The following is a 19,191-nucleotide window of genomic DNA, read 5'->3' as shown; positions in this document are numbered from 1 at the left end:
TAGTTAGAAAAGAGTCTCAAGTACCTCCAGGGATCTTTGGGTTACCTTTGGGAACAGTTGGTATAGAATAAAGCTTAAATTTGTTTTTTAAGATAATATTTTCCATGTTCTTATGTTCACACAATAATAGTAATTCTTTCCCAATTTTTTCAAAAAAATATTAGTGCCTACAATGTCACTTAGTGTTCTAAGTAATGAAGCCTGGTGATGAACAGGACAAAGCCACTGCCCTCATGCAGCTCACAGTTCAGGTGAGAACTGTCTGAGAGAGACAGACGCTAAGCATACACATAAACAGACAGGCTAATTCAGGTGCTAAGATCTAGGAAGAAAGCAAAATGGGCTGCTCTGATGAAGAAGAACTTGGAGTGCAGAATGGGTGGTCAACGAAGACCTATCTGAGGAGGCAATATTTGAGTTAAGTCTTCAAAATAATTCTTCTTGGAGGGACTCAGTTTTTAGTAAAGAAAAAAATGAATATGCTTTTCTTATGCTTCCTAGGTAAACCTGCTATTGCGCATCGAGATATAAAATCAAAGAATATCTTAGTGAAAAAAAGTGAGACTTGTGCCATAGCAGACTTAGGTTTGGCTGTGAAGCATGATTCAATACTGAACACTTTAGACATACCCCAGAATCCAAAAGTGGGAACCAAGAGGTAAGATGATTTCCAAAGCATACTAAGACTTATGATTGATCAAAAAAAACAAACAAAACAAACACACAAACAAACAAAAAAACCAAACCTGAAAGCCTACAAAAAACCTGAAAGCTTAAAATACATGTATAGAAGGCACAAAAACTGCTGGGGAAACATTAGGCCCAAGAAAGTAAGCTGAGTCATTGAGAAGTCAGAGAAAACACAAGTTGGCTTTTTTGGCTATATCGACAATAGCCATTTGGGTGCAGTCAGCCAGTGAAGAGAAATGGTGAAAGACATACAGATATATTATTTTTCATGTTTCACCTTCCAAGGATGCATTTTCCTACAGATAAGAAAACAGTGCCCCTTAACAATGTGCATGGTCCCTCCGAAGCTTTATCCTTCATAAATAAACCAAAATTCAAGGCTAGTTCTACCTGTTCAGGTTCTAAAAAGCAGATAGAAAATCAATATGTTGAAACATAGGTAGGAACTCTATATAGTGCATAATTTTATGTGCTATTTTATTCCCTTAATATTTAAAGATACCATGTAACAATTTATGTATTGCCTATAGGGTACTTACCCTTAATTCTCCCAAAGTGATGTGTGTTAAGATAATAAGCTTGGAAAAACTTTCCACTTTTAAGTTACAGAGTCCTTGAAATTAAGAACAAACATGTTGTAAATGTGTGAAATACCTCCTATGGATTAGGACAGGCTCAAGAGTAATGGGATTTCCAGTGGTTTTCTTGCTATGGCCAGCAGGTGGCTATGTGGCCAGACTACTTCCATTTCCTTTATGAGTTTCAGGCCTTATGCTACTTTGACATAATTTCAGGGTTCTTGAACTTGAAAACAGCAACAATCAAGATATCTTCCTGGAGTTGTTCAAGGCCCTTCAGAGTTGAGAATTCCTAAACTGGTATAACTGGCCTCTTAGCCATATTTGAGATTTCAGGGTGGCACCTGTGAGTCCTTCCCTTGGTTTCCTGGGATGCTTTAATAAGGTTGCAGGAACACTTCAGTGCACTTTATTCAGAGCAGCCCTAAGGGACCTCTTTTCTTTTCCCCATAAAAAGAAAGTCTTAACTTTCTCATTAGACTGCCCTCACAATAGGGACCTAAGGGGAAGCTTGGATGGTGGATTCCTTCAGGGGAGTCTAACTTTTTTTTTTTTAATTTCCTTTGCAATTTGGCTTATTAGTGGGAATTTCTTTCTTTTCTTTTCTCCTCCTCCTCTACTACTATTTCTATTTCTTCTCCTCCTCCTCCTCCTCCTCCTCCTCCTCCTCCTCCTCCTCCTCCTTCTCCTTCTCCTTCTTCTTCTTAATGCAAGTCTAGAGAATGTTAACAAACTTCACTGCACTTTTAAAAGAGCTAGGAGGTGTTGTATCCTGACTTCAATGTTCTAGGAAATCTCCAAAATGTCCCTAAGACAACCAGACTTAGGTCCCATGGACTAGTGATTGCTTCCATTCAGTCCTGTTTATAGAAGGCTACAGTTTTCTGGGCACAATACAGTGAAATTGTTCATTCAGAGAGGTGTCTGTGGCATGCTGCTTGGCTCTGAATGGAAGGCTTGGGCTCGGAGTGATGGTAAAACACTCTCCGCCCTCTAAGAGCTGCCCGAGGCAGCAAGCCATTGGTGGAGACTGAGCCCTATCTCTCTTACTCACAGTATTTCCCTGAAACTTGTATTTTCCAGGTACTAGATACCTGGCACAGTTGCAATAAGACCAAATTAAATGACCTCCAGTTCTATTCAAAGTATTTTTTAATTGTTGGCTAAGCTAATAACTGTATTATTTACATTTATCCTATATAGTGCCTCAGATCTACCTTTAACATTGTTGTAAGCTATCTTAATTTATATTTTGTATCAGGGTTTATTAAAACTGTGTTTTATTGGACTGCTACAAAGTCATACACAAAATTTGAAATGTGTATGTTTTTTAAGGTATATGGCTCCAGAAATGCTTGATGACACAATGAATGTGAGTGTCTTCGAGTCCTTCAAAAGAGCTGACATCTACTCGGTTGGTCTAGTTTACTGGGAAATAGCCCGAAGGTGTTCAGTTGGAGGTAAGATATTGATAATATTCTTTATGTTTGCCAATCCTCAATACTCTGAAATTAAGGTGTGACTTCCTAAGCACTATACTGAGTCATTTCTAAATAATTAAGAGAATAACATCTGGTGATTTCTTTCCAGTAAGAAAAATGAAACACGGTGAATATAATACTTTACATTGTAAGTACTTCTTACGATGTAAAAAGTTCTGATAACTCTGATTTCTATAATGATTTCTATAATGATGCTCTTCGAGACAGTTGAAAGTTATATAGTTTTGTGTGTAGTGAGTTGCTATCTTTACTTTATGTCTTAAGGAGATTAAATGACTTGACATTAGACTTTTCTTGTTCTCTGTTTCCTCTGATACAAAGAATGCAGCAAGGTGAAGATAAAGGTGGGAGGTAAAACAAACTTTCTGCCTCTATTGTTCCCAAGAGTTCAGAAATTAATAATGAGAGGAAGACATTGTGTGTATGAAGCCCTACAAGTGCAGTCTGATGGAATTATTTTATCAGTGGAGAAAAATTAAATGCTTATAGCAATGGTTTAGAGTTTTCACTTTCATGTGAGATAGATATAGCATGAAGCCTTGGTTTAGCAACTCCCTGAATGTCAGACTAGCAAGTTTGTTAGTCTCACTTTCCTCATCCATAAAATGAGAAGAATGAAAGTGACCCTTGGGCTTTGAGGACTTAATGAACTGATTCATGTGCAAGCTTCTTGTATGTAACCTAGTTATAGTAAAACTTCAATAAAAACTGTAATTATTAAACTACATTCATTTTTTTGCATGTTGTATTGATGTCATTTTGTATTATATCAATCTCATTTTTAAAATGAGATTTATAAAAATCTTCTAAGGTTAAAATTATATTTAAATGAGAAAACACACTTTTTTATTCATAGATGAGATAGTAAAATATTCAGGAGTATGAAACTATTTATAGAAAGAGTAGAATTACAGTGGTGCAGAACATAAAAACCGAATTTGAATTAAAAAATTCCACATCTGCTACTTGCTATCCGTGTGTGTTCTTGAACAAACCCATAATACCTTGCCACAGTTTTTTCTTCTGTAGACTAGCAGTGATACAGTATGCTTTTTAGTTGGTAGTTTTGAGGGATACATTAAAATATATAAAGTGGTTAAGACAATGCTTGGTACGTATCAAGATATCTTGGATATTCATTATTTTTATAAAATTTTCATATTTTTGAGATTTGATTTTATGATTTTGTCATTTAAATATTTTAAATAATAGAGCTATAGTTAATTTAAGACTTTATGAGGGTAATATTCTGATAATTAAGGCCACCTTTGTCTTTGGATTTGAGACTTGTAAACATCATCCTTCATGTGGACATATCTATATTCAACTTCTTCTGGTTGCTTCTCCAGAACATTCTTAGGTATAGTACTTTAAAATATAAATGTGAGGGGCTCACCTTTAAAAGATTGTCTAAAAATTTTCAAAGAAAGAAAACTTTCTTTGAAAAAAAATCATTTGATAGAAAAATATACTTTATTCACAGAGCAATAAGATGTGTTATAAAATTTCATGATTAGGATAAATAATGTATTATTTTTGAATTGCATAATGACATTTTATGGAAATAAAAAAACAATATAATTATTACATAATATCTTATGTATGACATATAGCATTTAATTACATAAATTTTTATGTTTTCATAATATAAAATTCTATAACTTCACAAAGCTATTCAACTGAGTGCTTTAAACTTAATCCTTGGTTCAATCATGCTACATTATTCTACATTATTTTAATAAACCTGACTTTCCAGCTTCCGAGGGTGTCACTTATGCCTATATAACCTAAATGATATTAATGTTAAATAAATACTTTTATTGATTATTTATAAGGGAAATTTATTATACAAATTTCTTGTAGGAATTGTTGAGGAGTATCAGTTGCCTTATTATGACATGGTGCCTTCAGATCCCTCGATAGAGGAAATGAGGAAGGTTGTTTGTGACCAGAAGTTCCGGCCAAGTATCCCAAACCAGTGGCAAAGCTGTGAAGTAAGGCTATTATTGCTGTTGTTTTTTATTTATTTATTTTGTGTGTGTGTGTGTGTGTGTGTGTGTGTTGTAGTGCTGAATATCAAATCCCAGCTATGTTCTCAAGAATCATCTTTCTAGTATTTTTCTTTTCCAGTAAGTATTAGAGAATTTTTAGAGACCATATTGTTTTTCTTGTGTGAGATTAACTGAGGATTGAACCTAGTGCCTTACATGTGCTAGGTATGCGCTCTACCACTGAGCCACAACCCCAGATCCCCTACTTACTTATTTGATAAACATTTTTTGAGTTCTTTGTAATATAATTGAAATTAAACAAACAATTGTCTAATATTAATAATTTTTTACATATTAAAGACTATAAATCTGTATTGTTGGAAATTTCATGATTAAATCAAAACTAGTGAATACTGAGTTTGAAGACTCAAACATTTCCAATATTTTGAAGATGTTTTTGCCCTGCTGAGGCATTGCTATTGTAATTATTTCTTTGTCATTGGTTTTCTTTTCTTTACAATTTGTCACATATATATTTATGTATACACATATATCCGAAAAGTCATGTTATTTGTTTTATATATTGATAAAACATGATTAAAACTTACAGTAAGTATTCTTTTCAAAAAATTTCAGTATTTTGTGTGTGTGTGTGTGTGTGTGTATACATACATGATTAGGATAAATAATGTATTATTTTTGAATTGTATAATGACATTTTATAGAAATAAAAAAGCAATATAATTATTGCATAGTATTTTATGTATGACATATAGCATTTAATTACATAAATTTTTATTTTTTATATATATATAATCTGATCATTTTCATTGCTGTGTAACATTCCATTCTATGAAATGAACAGAATTTTTTTATTCATTTACTATTAATTATTGCACATGTAATTCATATTTAGTTTTTAACAAATGATGCTGCATAGTGAGGAAAGGTTTTTGGAGGAGTATAAAACTAGTTGTTCTTCTGAGGTGTCCATATAGACTGTCAAAGCGCCAAATAATGGGAATTCTAAGACCAGTTTTTCTGTTTTTTCTTTTTTATTGCAATTTTTGGGATCTCTATATACTGTCACTTGAAAGTTAAGACAGTGGGTATTCTTGTTTGCTTCTTAAAACTTTTTGTTTTCCACCCTTGACTATGATATCTACGATATTGCTTTTTGTTAAAAATAAGGTTTAATAAAAGCTGACATTGGTTTCACTGTTTGTTCCCTGTCTGTGAGGTAATGATATGGCACTTATGCTTTAGTCTTTTGTAATCGTGTTTTTTGTTGTTGATGTCATGGTTTTTGTTTGTTTTGTATTGCTTTGCTGCAGTACTAAGGATTGAACTCGGGGTCTTGTGCATGTTGGGCAAGTGCCAATCATGTATTATTGAAATGGATTCAACATAGTTATTTTATATGTGATCAAGTTTGAATATCAGTTCTACATACAAATTTTATGTTAATCCTGTGTCTCAAATATTGATTTTTTTAACCATGGTTTATTTATTACTATTTTTTTCTTCAACATTTCCTTCTAGCCTCTCAGAACTTCCTTCTAAAGTAATTTTCTTATTTCCTGATATGCATCCTTTAAAAGTTTGTTTGTTTGTTTCCTCATTGTAAGCCTACTTGTTTTAAGAATATTTAGTTTGGGTTGACCAAAATGTATATTTTGTCCTCAGTCTTGAAATAGTTTATCTAGTCATACAAATTGAGATTAATACTAATTTTCTCTAAGCACCTTCAAGTTATTATTCCACTGTCATTTGGCTTCCATTATTGTTGTTGAGAGGTCAGCAAATATCAAAATCATGTGTCATTTGACTTAATTTTTGTTTCTGATAATTTTTTAAAGAACTTCACTGCCTCTTCAGTGTTCTTTAAATTCTTTATGATGTAGCTTGGTTAATCTTACTTGGAATTTTTGTCCTTTCTAATTTGAAAGATTTGTAACATTCCTCAGTCTGGAAGAATTTAATAGATCATTTTAAGGTATTATCTCTTCAAATAGTTTTTTTTTTCTTTTCTCATTGTCTCTATTACTCATTTTATTTGAAAAAATAATTGAAAGCATATTAAACTTTTAAAAAATGTTCTCTTATTTTTTATATATGTATTTTTATGCTATATCTCTCAGAACTGTCTTCCAGCTCAGTAATTCTGTCTTCAGAATTCTGAAGTTCTTCTATTCTGTCATCTAATTCATTCATTGAGTTATTTATTTTGATTGTTATATTTTTCAGATTGAGACTTTTTTTTGGTACTTGAAAAATGTTCATTTTACTCATGTTTTGAATTTTCTTGCTTTTCAAAGCATATTTTGTATACTTGATATCATTTAATTCTAACATCTGATATTTTTATGGATCCAATGCTGCTGGTATTGCTCCAATTCACTCTTTTTATGGTACCTTGTTTTCTCCTATTTTTGTGGAGTTCGTTATGAGCTCAGGTTTACTACAATGTTTAGAAGTATGGGCTTGATTTTTTTTTTTTCTTCATCAAAGCCAAGACGTAAGCAATTTCATTTATAAGCTTCCTTTCTGGGACAAATGCATCATTACATTTAGGATTTGTAAGCATTTTGACACTTTCTGCATGCTTCAGGCTGGGTTTCTTGTAAAGTAGTACAGCCTGAGATGGGCCCACGCCACCAAAGCAGCCACCTGCGTCAGTGATCCCTCTTGCTCTGGTTTTAAGCCTTCTCATTGTTTTACCCTCTGAGTGCTTGTCTTCTTTCTTTGACAGTGGATTTATACTGATTTTCAAATATTTTTAAATTTGTGTTTGAATTGTTATTTTTAATATGGTATATTTTACATATGGTAAAGAGCACAAATTTTAGCATGCAGCCTGATGAAATTTTTCATACATACTTAACACTTGGTTCAAGAAAAGGAATTTCCAGGGCTGGGGTTGTGGCTTAGTAGTGGAGTACTCACCTAGCATGTGTGAGGCACTGGATTTGATTCTTGGCACCACATTAAAAAAATGTAAATAAAATAAAGATATTGTGTCCAATATTTAAAATAAAAGAAAGAAAGAAAAGGAAATTCCAACCCTTTTCATGTCCCTTGCAGTCTTTTAGGTTCCTCTTAGAAGATTCTGCCACATTCCCATAAATCAATTAAGTTAATTTCAATTGAAAGTTCAAATTAAGTTAATTTCTACCAGGTTAATATTTGTGTTTTGATAATATTTTGAAGAAGTTTGGCTCTGATCTCCTTCTTGTATTGTTGTAAGCTTAGCATTAATTCCTGGGTTTGTGATTTTGCTTCTTTTGCACTGTTTTGGTAAGTAGCTGAAGTCTTTGACATTTTTTTTTTTTAATCTCTTGCAGGCACTCCGAGTCATGGGAAGAATAATGCGGGAGTGTTGGTATGCCAATGGGGCAGCCCGCCTAACTGCCCTTCGAATTAAGAAGACTATTTCTCAACTTTGTGTCAAAGAAGACTGCAAAGCCTAAAGATGATAATTGTGTCAAAAGGAAATCTCTCGTAGCTTTCTTTCTTTCCCAGTTTTCCTTTGTATGTGAATTTTTTTTTTTTCATTTTTGGTTCTACCTCAAAGATGATGCAGTACAGTATTTAAATGCCCAAAGGCAGCAGGAAAGGATAACTCTAAAGTTAAGCATGAGCAAGAGTTGACTTTATCCACTCTCCATGTTGTCTTTAATTTTATTTTGAAAAGCAACACATCAACTTATCTTTTATTTAATGAGAAAGATATTATAAAAGTGTAAAATAAGCTATATAACAGTAATAAATATCATTAAGATTTTGTTTTACTTGAATCAAGAGCATGTGAATGACTAGAAAAAATGTAAAGTCACATTTTTTTTTCTGCAATGAAAACTTATTAAAAATGTGAACTTGAGCATGTTATAGTGAAACAGAACTTTATATCATGCAATCTATAGTTTTCCCTTTTTAAATTATTAGAATGCTTTCTAAAAATAAATAATGCTCTTATTTTTAATATATAAAACTTGCAAATACAGATCTTCTGGTGGAATATGTAAGTGAGGTCAGAGTCCCATTCACATGGTCTCTCCTCCTTATTCCCCTCCTTCCTACTCTTCATAATTCACTACTACAGCAGCCCCTAGGCAAATAGGTTGACATTGAAACACTGAGAAATGTTCCAAAGCCAGACACTGAGGCAATAGGTCCAAATCTTGTGACAGTTAACACAGGAAAGGTAGGGTGCATCCTACATTTCCTTGAATTTCTGTAGTGCTTTTCTCCCTATGCAAAAACATTATTCATTGTGATATTTGAGTTTAGTCATAGAGAAAGTGTGTTATTTTTCAGAATTATAATGGACCTGCAGGAAATCTCAGACCCATGTTTATTAACATTTTCCTCAGAAAAATTATAATTACCCTGCTTGTTAATGATTATTAGTATTTTCCAGACACTTCAAAGATAACTAAACAAGTATCCATTGTCTAAAGATGAGTTAAGATACAATTCAATGGTTCTTATTATTTTATACATACTTATTTAGGAAGAAAAGGACAGAAAAAGAAGAGTAAATAAGGAAACATATTGAAAGAAATTTAGAAAAAATTTTCAAAAAGTATAACAATTAAACCCTACAGAAAGTATTAGCAGAAGTAAATGTATATTTATCTACCTTGTCAAAATGGACAGGTGGGTGCAGAAGAATGCTCATCAGAGCGTTGCCTTCATTTTTCTTTCTGTGGAGACAGAATAATAAGTATTTAATAGGATGCTACATAGTTCCTTCAAATCTATACATCTGCTTTGGTAAAGGAGATGTAATGTGGTCTATTTTTTGTTCCAAAACATTGCTTCCTAAGCTCTGTTTCTTAGAACATTCTTCTGCTAAGATGATCCAAGAACAAAAGTGTTCTTTGATAGCTTCTTAAGAGAGTGATACTGAACATTTACATATCATGTACTTTGAAGAGTCTATCAGTAAAGACATGTTCCCTGAATTTTTCTTAGAAACTGGATTTGTCATTTTATTTTACCACAATGGAACCATTTTATTAAGAGCAGGGGAAACCTTTTACTATTTTGTAGATGTTGTACAGATCACAACTGGGTAACAGTGCTGAAGGACATACAGCTATATTTTCCCATAGAACACAATTTAGTTCACTATGGAAATATGTTCCTAAATCCATCTTCATTTGACTCAGTTGAGATAAGAAAGACAAAAAACTGACAGCTATGGGGTTTGATATATTTTCATTCTCATTCATGCATTCATCCATTTATTAAATAATCATGGAGCACCCCATATCTCGCTTGCCACAATATTGGGTGCAAGAGGGAATAAAAAGATAGATAGGTCCTGCCCTCAGGGATTTTAAAGTCTAATTTGGGAATGGGAAAAGGGATGTGAGTGTGTGGGGGAAGAAAGTAAATTGACAGATAAAATATAAAGTGGGATGTCTTGAGTTCTGTATGACAGTGGGTTTCTAGAATAGGTCTGAAAATCGCTTTCAATTTGCTACACATTTAGAAAGTATCTTTATTTGGATATTACAGTCTAAATATATCATCAGTTTTTAAAAGTGCCTATGTGAAGGGATTTTAAAAAGAGCTTATGTGAAGGGGTAATCTTGCTTGTGCTTGTTACCTTATTTCACATAGAATGTTTTGGTATATAAGAGAATGAAATTATTTACTATGATTGTACTCTAGTCTCAAATAAACAAGGATAATGTTTCCTATTTTAGTCACATGTGTTGGGTAAACATATTTACTGAATTTTTCAAGAGAGGATATCTTAACATCTGTATTTTCTTTGTCATTATGTTTTAATATTTATTTGAGGGTATCTAAATATAATCCCACGCTTTATTGATTCATCTTTCACTCTGGATTAATCTGTATGTTGGCACATTTTGACATATTTTGTTTGTTCTTGTATTGATCAGCTATAACTCCTAACAGAATCATAGTTCAATTACAAAATGCATTTTTTAAAAGAAAGAGGCCAAGCAATAAAATGATAAAGAAAACATTAAAAGTTGTAAAATTTTCCTTCATTTTCAACATGATTTTATGTAGAAAATGCTCTCTTATGAAAAATAGGGTAAAATTTAGAGCAGAAGGCAGATTTACTGTATATATTTAATGCTGTTAAATTTTGTATATATGTTTTTAATGGAGTCCCACTGTGTAATATTTGTTTCTTTTAAATTTTATTCTGAGCAAAAAAATATTCTTCTTATGTTAGGCTCAGAGTATCACTGTTCTTTTGCTCCTTTCAGATATTTTGACTTTGGGATATAATACAAACCTTAGGGAAATGCTGTTATGAATTTTCAGTACTGTACAAAGAGGTGATGTGACTTCTATGCAGCATCACTTCCTGAAAATAAGAGAAACATTATTTGTTGTCAATATTTAAGCATGAACTTGCTGCCTTGTAAGTTATTCGTTTAAGTTTGTAATTGGTGCAGATTCTGTTGTATGCATTCTTCTGTGTCTAAAATATTTGGCATGTCATATCTAGAATTCTTAATTTATGTTCTGACTTGAGAGTTAAGTGAAACATGACTGTCGTGCACTATTTTAGGCATAGCACTTGCTTTTCATCTTTATACTTTCAATTAACTTTGCATTTTAAATTTCCATGATTGTATGAAAATAGTAACCTGATTGCAGTGTCTGAAGAATTCAAAATCAGCTTTTATTTTAAAATGAAAATCTACAACAGATTCACTAGAAGTTCCACAACAATTTATTATTTGTAATACTTCTACTATTGTAGAATTATTAGACAAAGAAAACAAAGCTGCTTCTACTCTCCTGGCATTTTGCTGTCATGTGACTTACTGGAACAGAACAAGCTCAGGGCTATCTTGGAGTTGATGCAAAAATACCAGGGAACGTAACAGCCAGGCAATGGAAAGCAGGGAGCTGATGTTCACCATCACACAAAGTTCAAGTGAACAACTTAGTTGTTTGTCAGAGAATAGCTTTTTGATTGATTATCTAAAGCAAATGTGAAAATAGATTTCATTATTCAATGTGTTTAAAATGCAGGCATTTTATTTCCCATCAAGAAATTAAATAATGGTAGCAAACAAATAAAATTTGACCATTGGTGTCTTCAATAATTTTTTCCTTTAAATAAACTCACAAATAGAACCTCATAAGCTACTTAGGAATGTTTCATCTTAGTATCTTAAAATGGTGTCATTGTGTGTTTTAGAGATGTTCTAAGAATCTTTTGTGAAACAGGACACTTGCACGTTTGACAATACTTTGTTCTGGCTCTGTATGTTAATACCTTCTTGGATTTTATTCACTATTTCAGTGAACACAGTAATCCCTTTTATTGAGAGCTTCATTTTTTTTCTTCTTGAGGACCTCTTCTGAACAGGAAAAAAATAATCCAGCTAGAATGAAAACTTTAGTCAAAATTTTAATAATAAGCAGAATGTCTATAATGGGCAATTTTTCTATACAATTTAATGCAAATATTTGATTTTCTTTTTTCCAACTAGCTTTTAAAATGTTTTTCCTCACTTCATTTTAAATATTCCCTCACTGTATTCCAAAATTATCAATAGTTCCGATATTTAAAGCATAACTACTATTTAACAATCATTCTCGAATTTTAGCCTTTTCACGAAAAGGAATCCCTTAGTGGTCTAAATTGTTTCAGATATGTCACAGCCAAAAGTGAATTTGGAATTGAAAAAGAATCTAAGAGATTTCATAATTTGATCCCAATATTTTATAGTTGAGGGGACTAAGGATCAGAGATTAAATGACTACTAGTTATTGCAGAACTCCAGTGGTGACACTGTGCCCTACCCAACTTCTACTAATTAAAAAAATGAATTAACATATAGCTAAACCTACCTTGAATGTGCACTATCATAATGTGCCATTTAATGAGGATTCTTAAAAATTCCATTTCCCTTTGTATTTCTATTAAAATAATTTGCTCAGGGTGAGATTAGTGACAAAAACCAAAATAGGCAAAGTAAGAGCTGTAAAATTGTTGCCAGGCCAGGTAGGCAATTACTGGGCTGATAAAATTAATGAACACAATTTAAGAATGGCAACAATATAGATGTTCTTAGTGCAAGTGGTGATCAGAGAGGTGTCCTATCCCCTGCCTCACTTTATGTCAGGATTGCTCTCTCTCTTTATGCATTGCAATGAGGTGAAAGATGATTTGATAGATCAAATGATTTGCGTCTATGTGTATTGGCAAATTATCTGACTTCTCTTTTTTCTTCCTGTTTTTTTTATTTTTTTTCATATTTGTCCTTTAAAAAAAGGACACAGTTTTTTAAAAAGATAAATAAAAAATTTAAAAAATAAAAATAAAAATAAAAAATGGACACAGTGCATTTAAAAAAAAAATCTGCTGGATTTCATCTACCCTAAATCACTTCATAATTCCAGTCCTTTTTTAGTTGTGTTCTAGCCCCGTCCACAGTTACCTGCTGAACTTAACAAGATTTTAATTTTCCCACCTGTGTATGAGAGGTTTCACCTCATAACTTTACCAGTTATTATTCTCTTGGCACTATAAAGAGGATTTTGTTAATGACAGAGATGACTTTCCTTTACATTTTAAAAAAGATTGCCTAGTTATAGTCCAGCCTTTAAGCTAACATACAAAGGACCCCTACATTTGCTTTAATGCTAAATTCCAGTGGAGGCAGTGACTTGAAAAGAGAACATGAAATATGTGTCCCATAATGTGACCGCTGAATTTATTTCTGTTGTGTTTAATAGCATTGCTTTGTTTTGCTTTTGCCATCTTTTAAAACTAAGCCATTATGCTGTATAGTTTAGAAGATAATATTATATTTAAAATAGGTATTGGTACCCTTTTAAAAAATGCACCTACTAAGAACTGCCAGAACATCTATTTCAGTTGTAGGCAAATACAACATTTGAGAAAATGTGATTTCTATCTCTTCCTAATTTAATATTGTCAAATATGACTATATTTTCTCATCATTTGTCCATATAAGACTACAAAGTTACTCCACAGATCTGAAAGTTTTAAAGGCAAGAGTTTTTTCCTGGGCTATATGCATTTGATTGTTAATAATTAGGCCACAAAGAATCTGAGTGCAGGATGAAGTTAGCCTCTGCCCTTGGTCTCCAAATCCCATTGTGTATGTTGGGATCCACACAAATACTTCCAGCTGAGAGGCAAGTGGGAACTAAAATTAGACTTTTCAACCCACAGAAAATGTAATGATTTTCAGAAAAGCATCTTAATGTACTAACATATCTTCAGAAAATGGACCTGCTTATACATTTTTAGACATGAGGACTTAAAAATTCAAAATGTTTCTTGACATCTGTAAACTGAACAGAGAGCTTACAAGGTTAATTCATTGGCTCTTCATTGTATGTTTTTCCTATTTATTTAATTTTCTATAGCCAAGTGCATAGAACCTGTTTTGATATCTCTATTGAGTTTTCCTTTCATACATGAACCTATTCAATGAATTTGCCTATAAAGACAGAATTGCGTGTCTAAGTTCTGACTGAAAAAAATCAACCATAGAATAACATTAACCAATATTTCCATTTTTCCATAGTATAAGTAATGTATCTAAGCAATTTTAAAGATCCAGCGCCATTCTTTATATAAAATAAGGATCCCTGAGCTAAAATATTATATTTTAGTTCATTTCCACAATGACTGGTGTCAAACTCATGTACTCTTGTGATCCTAGACTGGATAGGATAATTCCAAATTGGTTTGTATTTCACTTTTTAAAATGCCCTAAAAACAGAAAATGAGATTCAGATCTCAAAAAGGGAATTTTGGATTGACTTTCAAAGTACTAATACTAATTATACTTTTCTTTTGGTAGCGTGACTCTTCTTATACCTAAGAACATATTACAAATGTCAAAACCATTGCATTTTGACATTGCAAAACATGCCTTGAACTCTTGAACTACTGTGAAAAGAATCACTGTTGTAAAGACTTTTTGTAAGCTAGCTGATATTCTTAAGTATGTAAAACAGATACTGCCTTTTGAAAAAGAGGCCCAAATGGATGTATATAAGGAGTATGAAAAATAAATTAAGTTTTAAAATGAGAACTGTACTACAAATTGTATCAAAAAATGTACAGATGGGGATTTTAGTACATAGTTGCAATTAAATTATTGAAGGTAAAGAGAAGTCCAAATTTCAAAGAGAAATTAATGGGATTCACATGTTTAATTAATTTCTAGTCTGTGAAATATGCAGTTTTACAGTAATATTACTTATTTTGTTTAGAAATCATAGTATTTTAGAATTTATTAAGAACTCAGTGATAGGCTTCATACCAAAATGTTTAACTTTACCAACAGCAAGTCATGAAAGTATTTATTTTAAAGCTTTTTAATATTATTGCATAACTTTCAGCTGCCTCTTGATGTAAATTCTTATCTGCCTAAATGTTATATTTTTATGTATGCATTTCTGAAAATGTATTGTTTTGTAAAGTGGCAAAAATAATAAATTAAGCACTCCTTGCACTTGTTTCTGTGAAGCACATAGAGCTCTATTTTAAATAAAAGAAAATGTGTCATATTTTGGTTTCCTTATGGTTCTATTATTTTAAAATTTCATTTTATACTTTTTGTGCAGAGTATGGAGAGATTGTTGAAAACTTAAATGCTGGCTCCAGCAGTACTGGAATTTGGTTTCCTTCCTTCCTACCTAGGGAGTTATAGAATTCTAGAATTTCAGAGCTGGAAAAGACACTTAAATTTAACAGCCATTTCTCTACATGACACTTAAGACAATAGGCTTAAAATTTTTTCTTGGCATTTTTGCACTTTTTCAACATATATTGGAAGATTAGTGGATTGACTCACTCCTAAGCTGAAAATAACTTCCATCACACTTAAAATTACACAAACTCACCCATTTCACAGGTCTTTTCAAGATACCCAACTACTTCTCAGCTTTCACTTCTGGTATCTACCACCTTTATCCCCAGCTCTTCTCCAGACTCTAGTTTCTTTCTGTTTCTTGAACTTGGCTGAGCACTTGCCTGTCCCAGGGACTTTGTCTTGACCATTTTCTCTGCCTGGATTGTTATTCCTCCAGATATTTTTACAGTGTACACTGTAAAATATTCTGGCAGAATACCACCCTTTCTAAGGAGGCACCTTTATTCATTTAATATACTGTCTGTTTTAGTTTTCTTCATTGCACTTAATATTAATTGACTTCATTTTATATTCTAGATTTGAGAGCATATAGTATCATAATGGCTAAATTTTCCTTTATGATTTCAGCATTGGAATTAGAGGTCATTTCATTTGAAAATAGTTTTAAAACATTGAGTAATATACTATTTTGCACAATGAGACATACTTTTATGGAAGTTACTGTTCTGAAATGTCTGTAATAAACCTTAAGATGTCTATAAAAACCCAGTCAGTAATCTGTTAGACTAATTCATGGTAGGTGTTCCAAAATGACATTATAAGAACAGGAGGTATTTGGCTTACATCTCTAGCCCTACAAAATTCATGTTTTCTGGGACTTACTATAAGAGAGGCAAACACTGTGTTGTCTCAACTGGCTTTGTTAATCAGCTGCTTCTTAGGGTTGTAGAGAAAGGCATATTATTCATTTTATATCAGTATCAAGTGTGATACAAGCATGCAATAAAACAAATACATTAATTTCAGCAGTATTACCACTAGCTTTACTTTCTTCATTTGTCATTTGAAATTTCAGCATCTTTGATTTTTAAACATTAATGTGTACAACATTTGGGGAGTCCTCACACTGATGAAATAATTTACTTAAAGTGTGAACTTAAAATTGGATAGTTTTTTTTTTCATTTAGAATAAATTATTGAAGACTTGGGGGGGGTCACTAAATGTAAGCTTATTGTGGGACATTCTGGAAGTGAGATTTTCAAGAAATGATCCACGACTCTTATATGAAATAAACATGTTGTGGTTCAGGAGAGTTATTAAAAACTTTAACTTCAGTAGTTTCTTTAAAATCGATTTTAGAAACATTTCCCTTTACAGAGATTTTTAAAAATTCTATACCTAACCAAATTTTAATTATAATCACTTCTATAATAAAAATAGAATCATATTTTTTCCCTTCAAATATTAGTCAACAATTTTTTTTTTATCAAACATTGCTGGTTAGTACATAGTAACATGATAGTCATTGCAAGAGATGTGAAAAAAAAAACTAGTAAGCTTCTGCATTTGAGAATAACAATCTATTTAGGAAGACAAGGCATGTACATGAACAGCTATCTAACCTTGGAAGGTAGTAACACAAGAGCTGTCATAGGTAGAAAATTATTAAGGTCTCATGTGGGTAAAAATAGGAAAGGTTTGGGCTGGGGCTGTAGCTTAGCAGCAGAGCGCTTGTCTAGCATGCATAAGGCACTGGGTTTGATCCTCAGCACCACATAAAAATAAACAAATAAAATATAGTTATTCTGTCCATCTACAACTACAATTTTTTTAATTGGAGAGGTTCATAAAAACATGGAAATCAAGTATCAATTCAGTTGAAAGAGTCAAGAAAATTGACAAGGTGAAGCTTATAAGGATGGGGAAGATTTGTCTAAGTACAAAACAAGTGAGAGTTCCTCAGTAGGAAAAATATCCAAAACAAAGGTAGGAGTGTTCAAGGCAATGAGGAACCTGCAGAATTGGAATGAAGGGTTTGGGAAAGGATTAGATCACAGCATTTAAAATTCATCTGGTCATTGTGGAACATGCTGAAACTTTTAAGTAGCAATAATTATGTGAAATTGATATTTAATAAAGGCAGTAAAAGAAATACCTTCTTAAGAGACTTATCAAGCTAACCTTCAGATTCCACAATACTTTTCTCCCTTAACTAGTAAGTGTTTAGAGACACTACATAGGTGAAGAACTCCAAGATGAGCTCTACAATGATACGATGTGATTTATGTGATTTTTCCCCCTGAATTAATTTAATGTGTTGTCAAAGCAAAGAAAAATATTATAATAAGGAAGAGAAAAAAGAAATGAAGATTTCATCTTTAATAATTTAGTGTTACTACAAATATGACCCATGGCATTTTTTAAAAGCTTCAAACACTCATACATACAGAAAAACAATCATTGAAAAAGGTCTACCTCATAATTCCATCTCTGCATGAAGAAATTTCCAGGTGCCACTGAACTGTGTGCATTAAATTTCAAATATAATCAAATCAGGTTTAGGAATACTAATGGCGATTTCATAGAAGAACACTTGCTTCAGCAACTTAGGAAATTACACTTGATTTTCTTTTGAGTGTTACTCAATTGTGCTTGAAATTGTTCATTCGAACCCTTCTAAACATGAAGCAGGTGGTTAAATGTGGGTGCTGTTTAACATTTACACAAAACATTCCAAGCACAATGTACTTTCGCCCTTCAAAAGTCAACTGCCTCCCCCCCAGCCCCCCACCCCGCCCCTCTTATATCCTGTCCTTCCCTGGTCATTTGGTTTGACCTTGCTACATCCCTGAAAGAATTGGCTCAAAAGTAGTTACCTGCTAAGGGGCATTAGACTATTTTTATAGTCTTTCAGCTAAAGCTTTTAATGTGGCAACTGCTGGTTACTGAAGCAGTTTAAGAAAAAAGAATTGCTGAGTTTGCCTTTTATTTTTAAATGGAGAAACACAAGGTGACACAATCATATAAGATATAAGTGAACTGGAACAGGGGGGAATATAGCTGAGGTTTCTGCATAGAGTAAAAGCAAAGCTTTGCAAAACACATTTTTAATTCTGTACCACAATCTGGATCTTTGCTTTTATAAAATACGTGAACTAGTTCATAAAATGTACTTTTCTCTATGTCTGCTTTCCTTTACCAGAAATACATGGGTGATATCATAAACATCCAACTGAGAATCCGTCAGCATGAGGCATTTATTAAATAGTAAAAATTATAATCAGGTGGGAAGATGACATTCAGAAATTCATCCCCTGTGTTCTTTCCTTTCTGAAGCAAGTTGTTGTGGGAGCTGGGTGCATTCTCTGTCCCCACCATCTCTGCCCATTCATTTCTCTACCCACTGCAGTACTAGAACTTCTATGCTCACTCATCCTCTAAATCTGTCTTCTCTATGCTCACTGATACAGAAGCCCAGGGCAAAGAATACTCATCCTTTTCTTCCTGGTCTCTCCTTTATTATAAAATGTCATCTCCTAGAGTTATTTCTTTCTTCATTTAATTCTTATGATTCTTCTTTCTGCCTTTCCTTTTTTTTTTTTTTTTTTTTTTTTTTTGGTGTGTTCATATATTTTCCTTTTTCTATGTCCCTAAAATGCTAACATATATCCAGGATTCCGACTTTGTTGCTCTTCATCCTAAACACTCCTTTCTGGAGATCTCATCTATTCTTGTCTTTGACAATCTTGGTGATTTCCAAGCCTACATGTTTGTTCTAGACTTCTC

General features: G+C 32.6%; 1 protein-coding gene and 1 long non-coding RNA gene across 2 annotated transcripts in view; one reads left to right on the top strand and one right to left on the bottom strand.

The window, feature by feature from the left end:
* Acvr1c (activin A receptor type 1C) overlaps positions 1-15,318 on the top strand; it is a 71,868-nt gene extending 56,550 nt beyond the window's left edge. Inside the window, exons 6-9 of the mRNA XM_005315780.5 lie at positions 502-658; positions 2,604-2,728; positions 4,634-4,764; positions 8,106-15,318. Coding sequence (XP_005315837.2) covers positions 502-658; positions 2,604-2,728; positions 4,634-4,764; positions 8,106-8,231 — 539 coding nt within the window. The 3' untranslated portion in view covers positions 8,232-15,318. The remainder of the gene's footprint in view (positions 1-501; positions 659-2,603; positions 2,729-4,633; positions 4,765-8,105) is intronic.
* The window catches only part of LOC144365542 (uncharacterized), a 50,135-nt gene extending 32,084 nt beyond the window's left edge, over positions 1-18,051 (bottom strand). Inside the window, exons 1-3 of the long non-coding RNA XR_013424088.1 lie at positions 17,881-18,051; positions 11,045-11,116; positions 9,404-9,467 (exon numbers count right to left, since the gene is read on the bottom strand). This is a non-coding gene — a long non-coding RNA (uncharacterized LOC144365542). The remainder of the gene's footprint in view (positions 1-9,403; positions 9,468-11,044; positions 11,117-17,880) is intronic.
* Between the last annotated feature and the right edge of the window lie 1,140 nt (positions 18,052-19,191).

This window comes from Ictidomys tridecemlineatus, chromosome 7, assembly GCF_052094955.1.
Source record: "Ictidomys tridecemlineatus isolate mIctTri1 chromosome 7, mIctTri1.hap1, whole genome shotgun sequence".
Taxonomy (NCBI): Eukaryota; Metazoa; Chordata; class Mammalia; order Rodentia; family Sciuridae; genus Ictidomys; species Ictidomys tridecemlineatus.
Note: the sequence above shows the minus strand (reverse complement) of the source record. Positions and strands in the feature narration are given on the sequence as shown.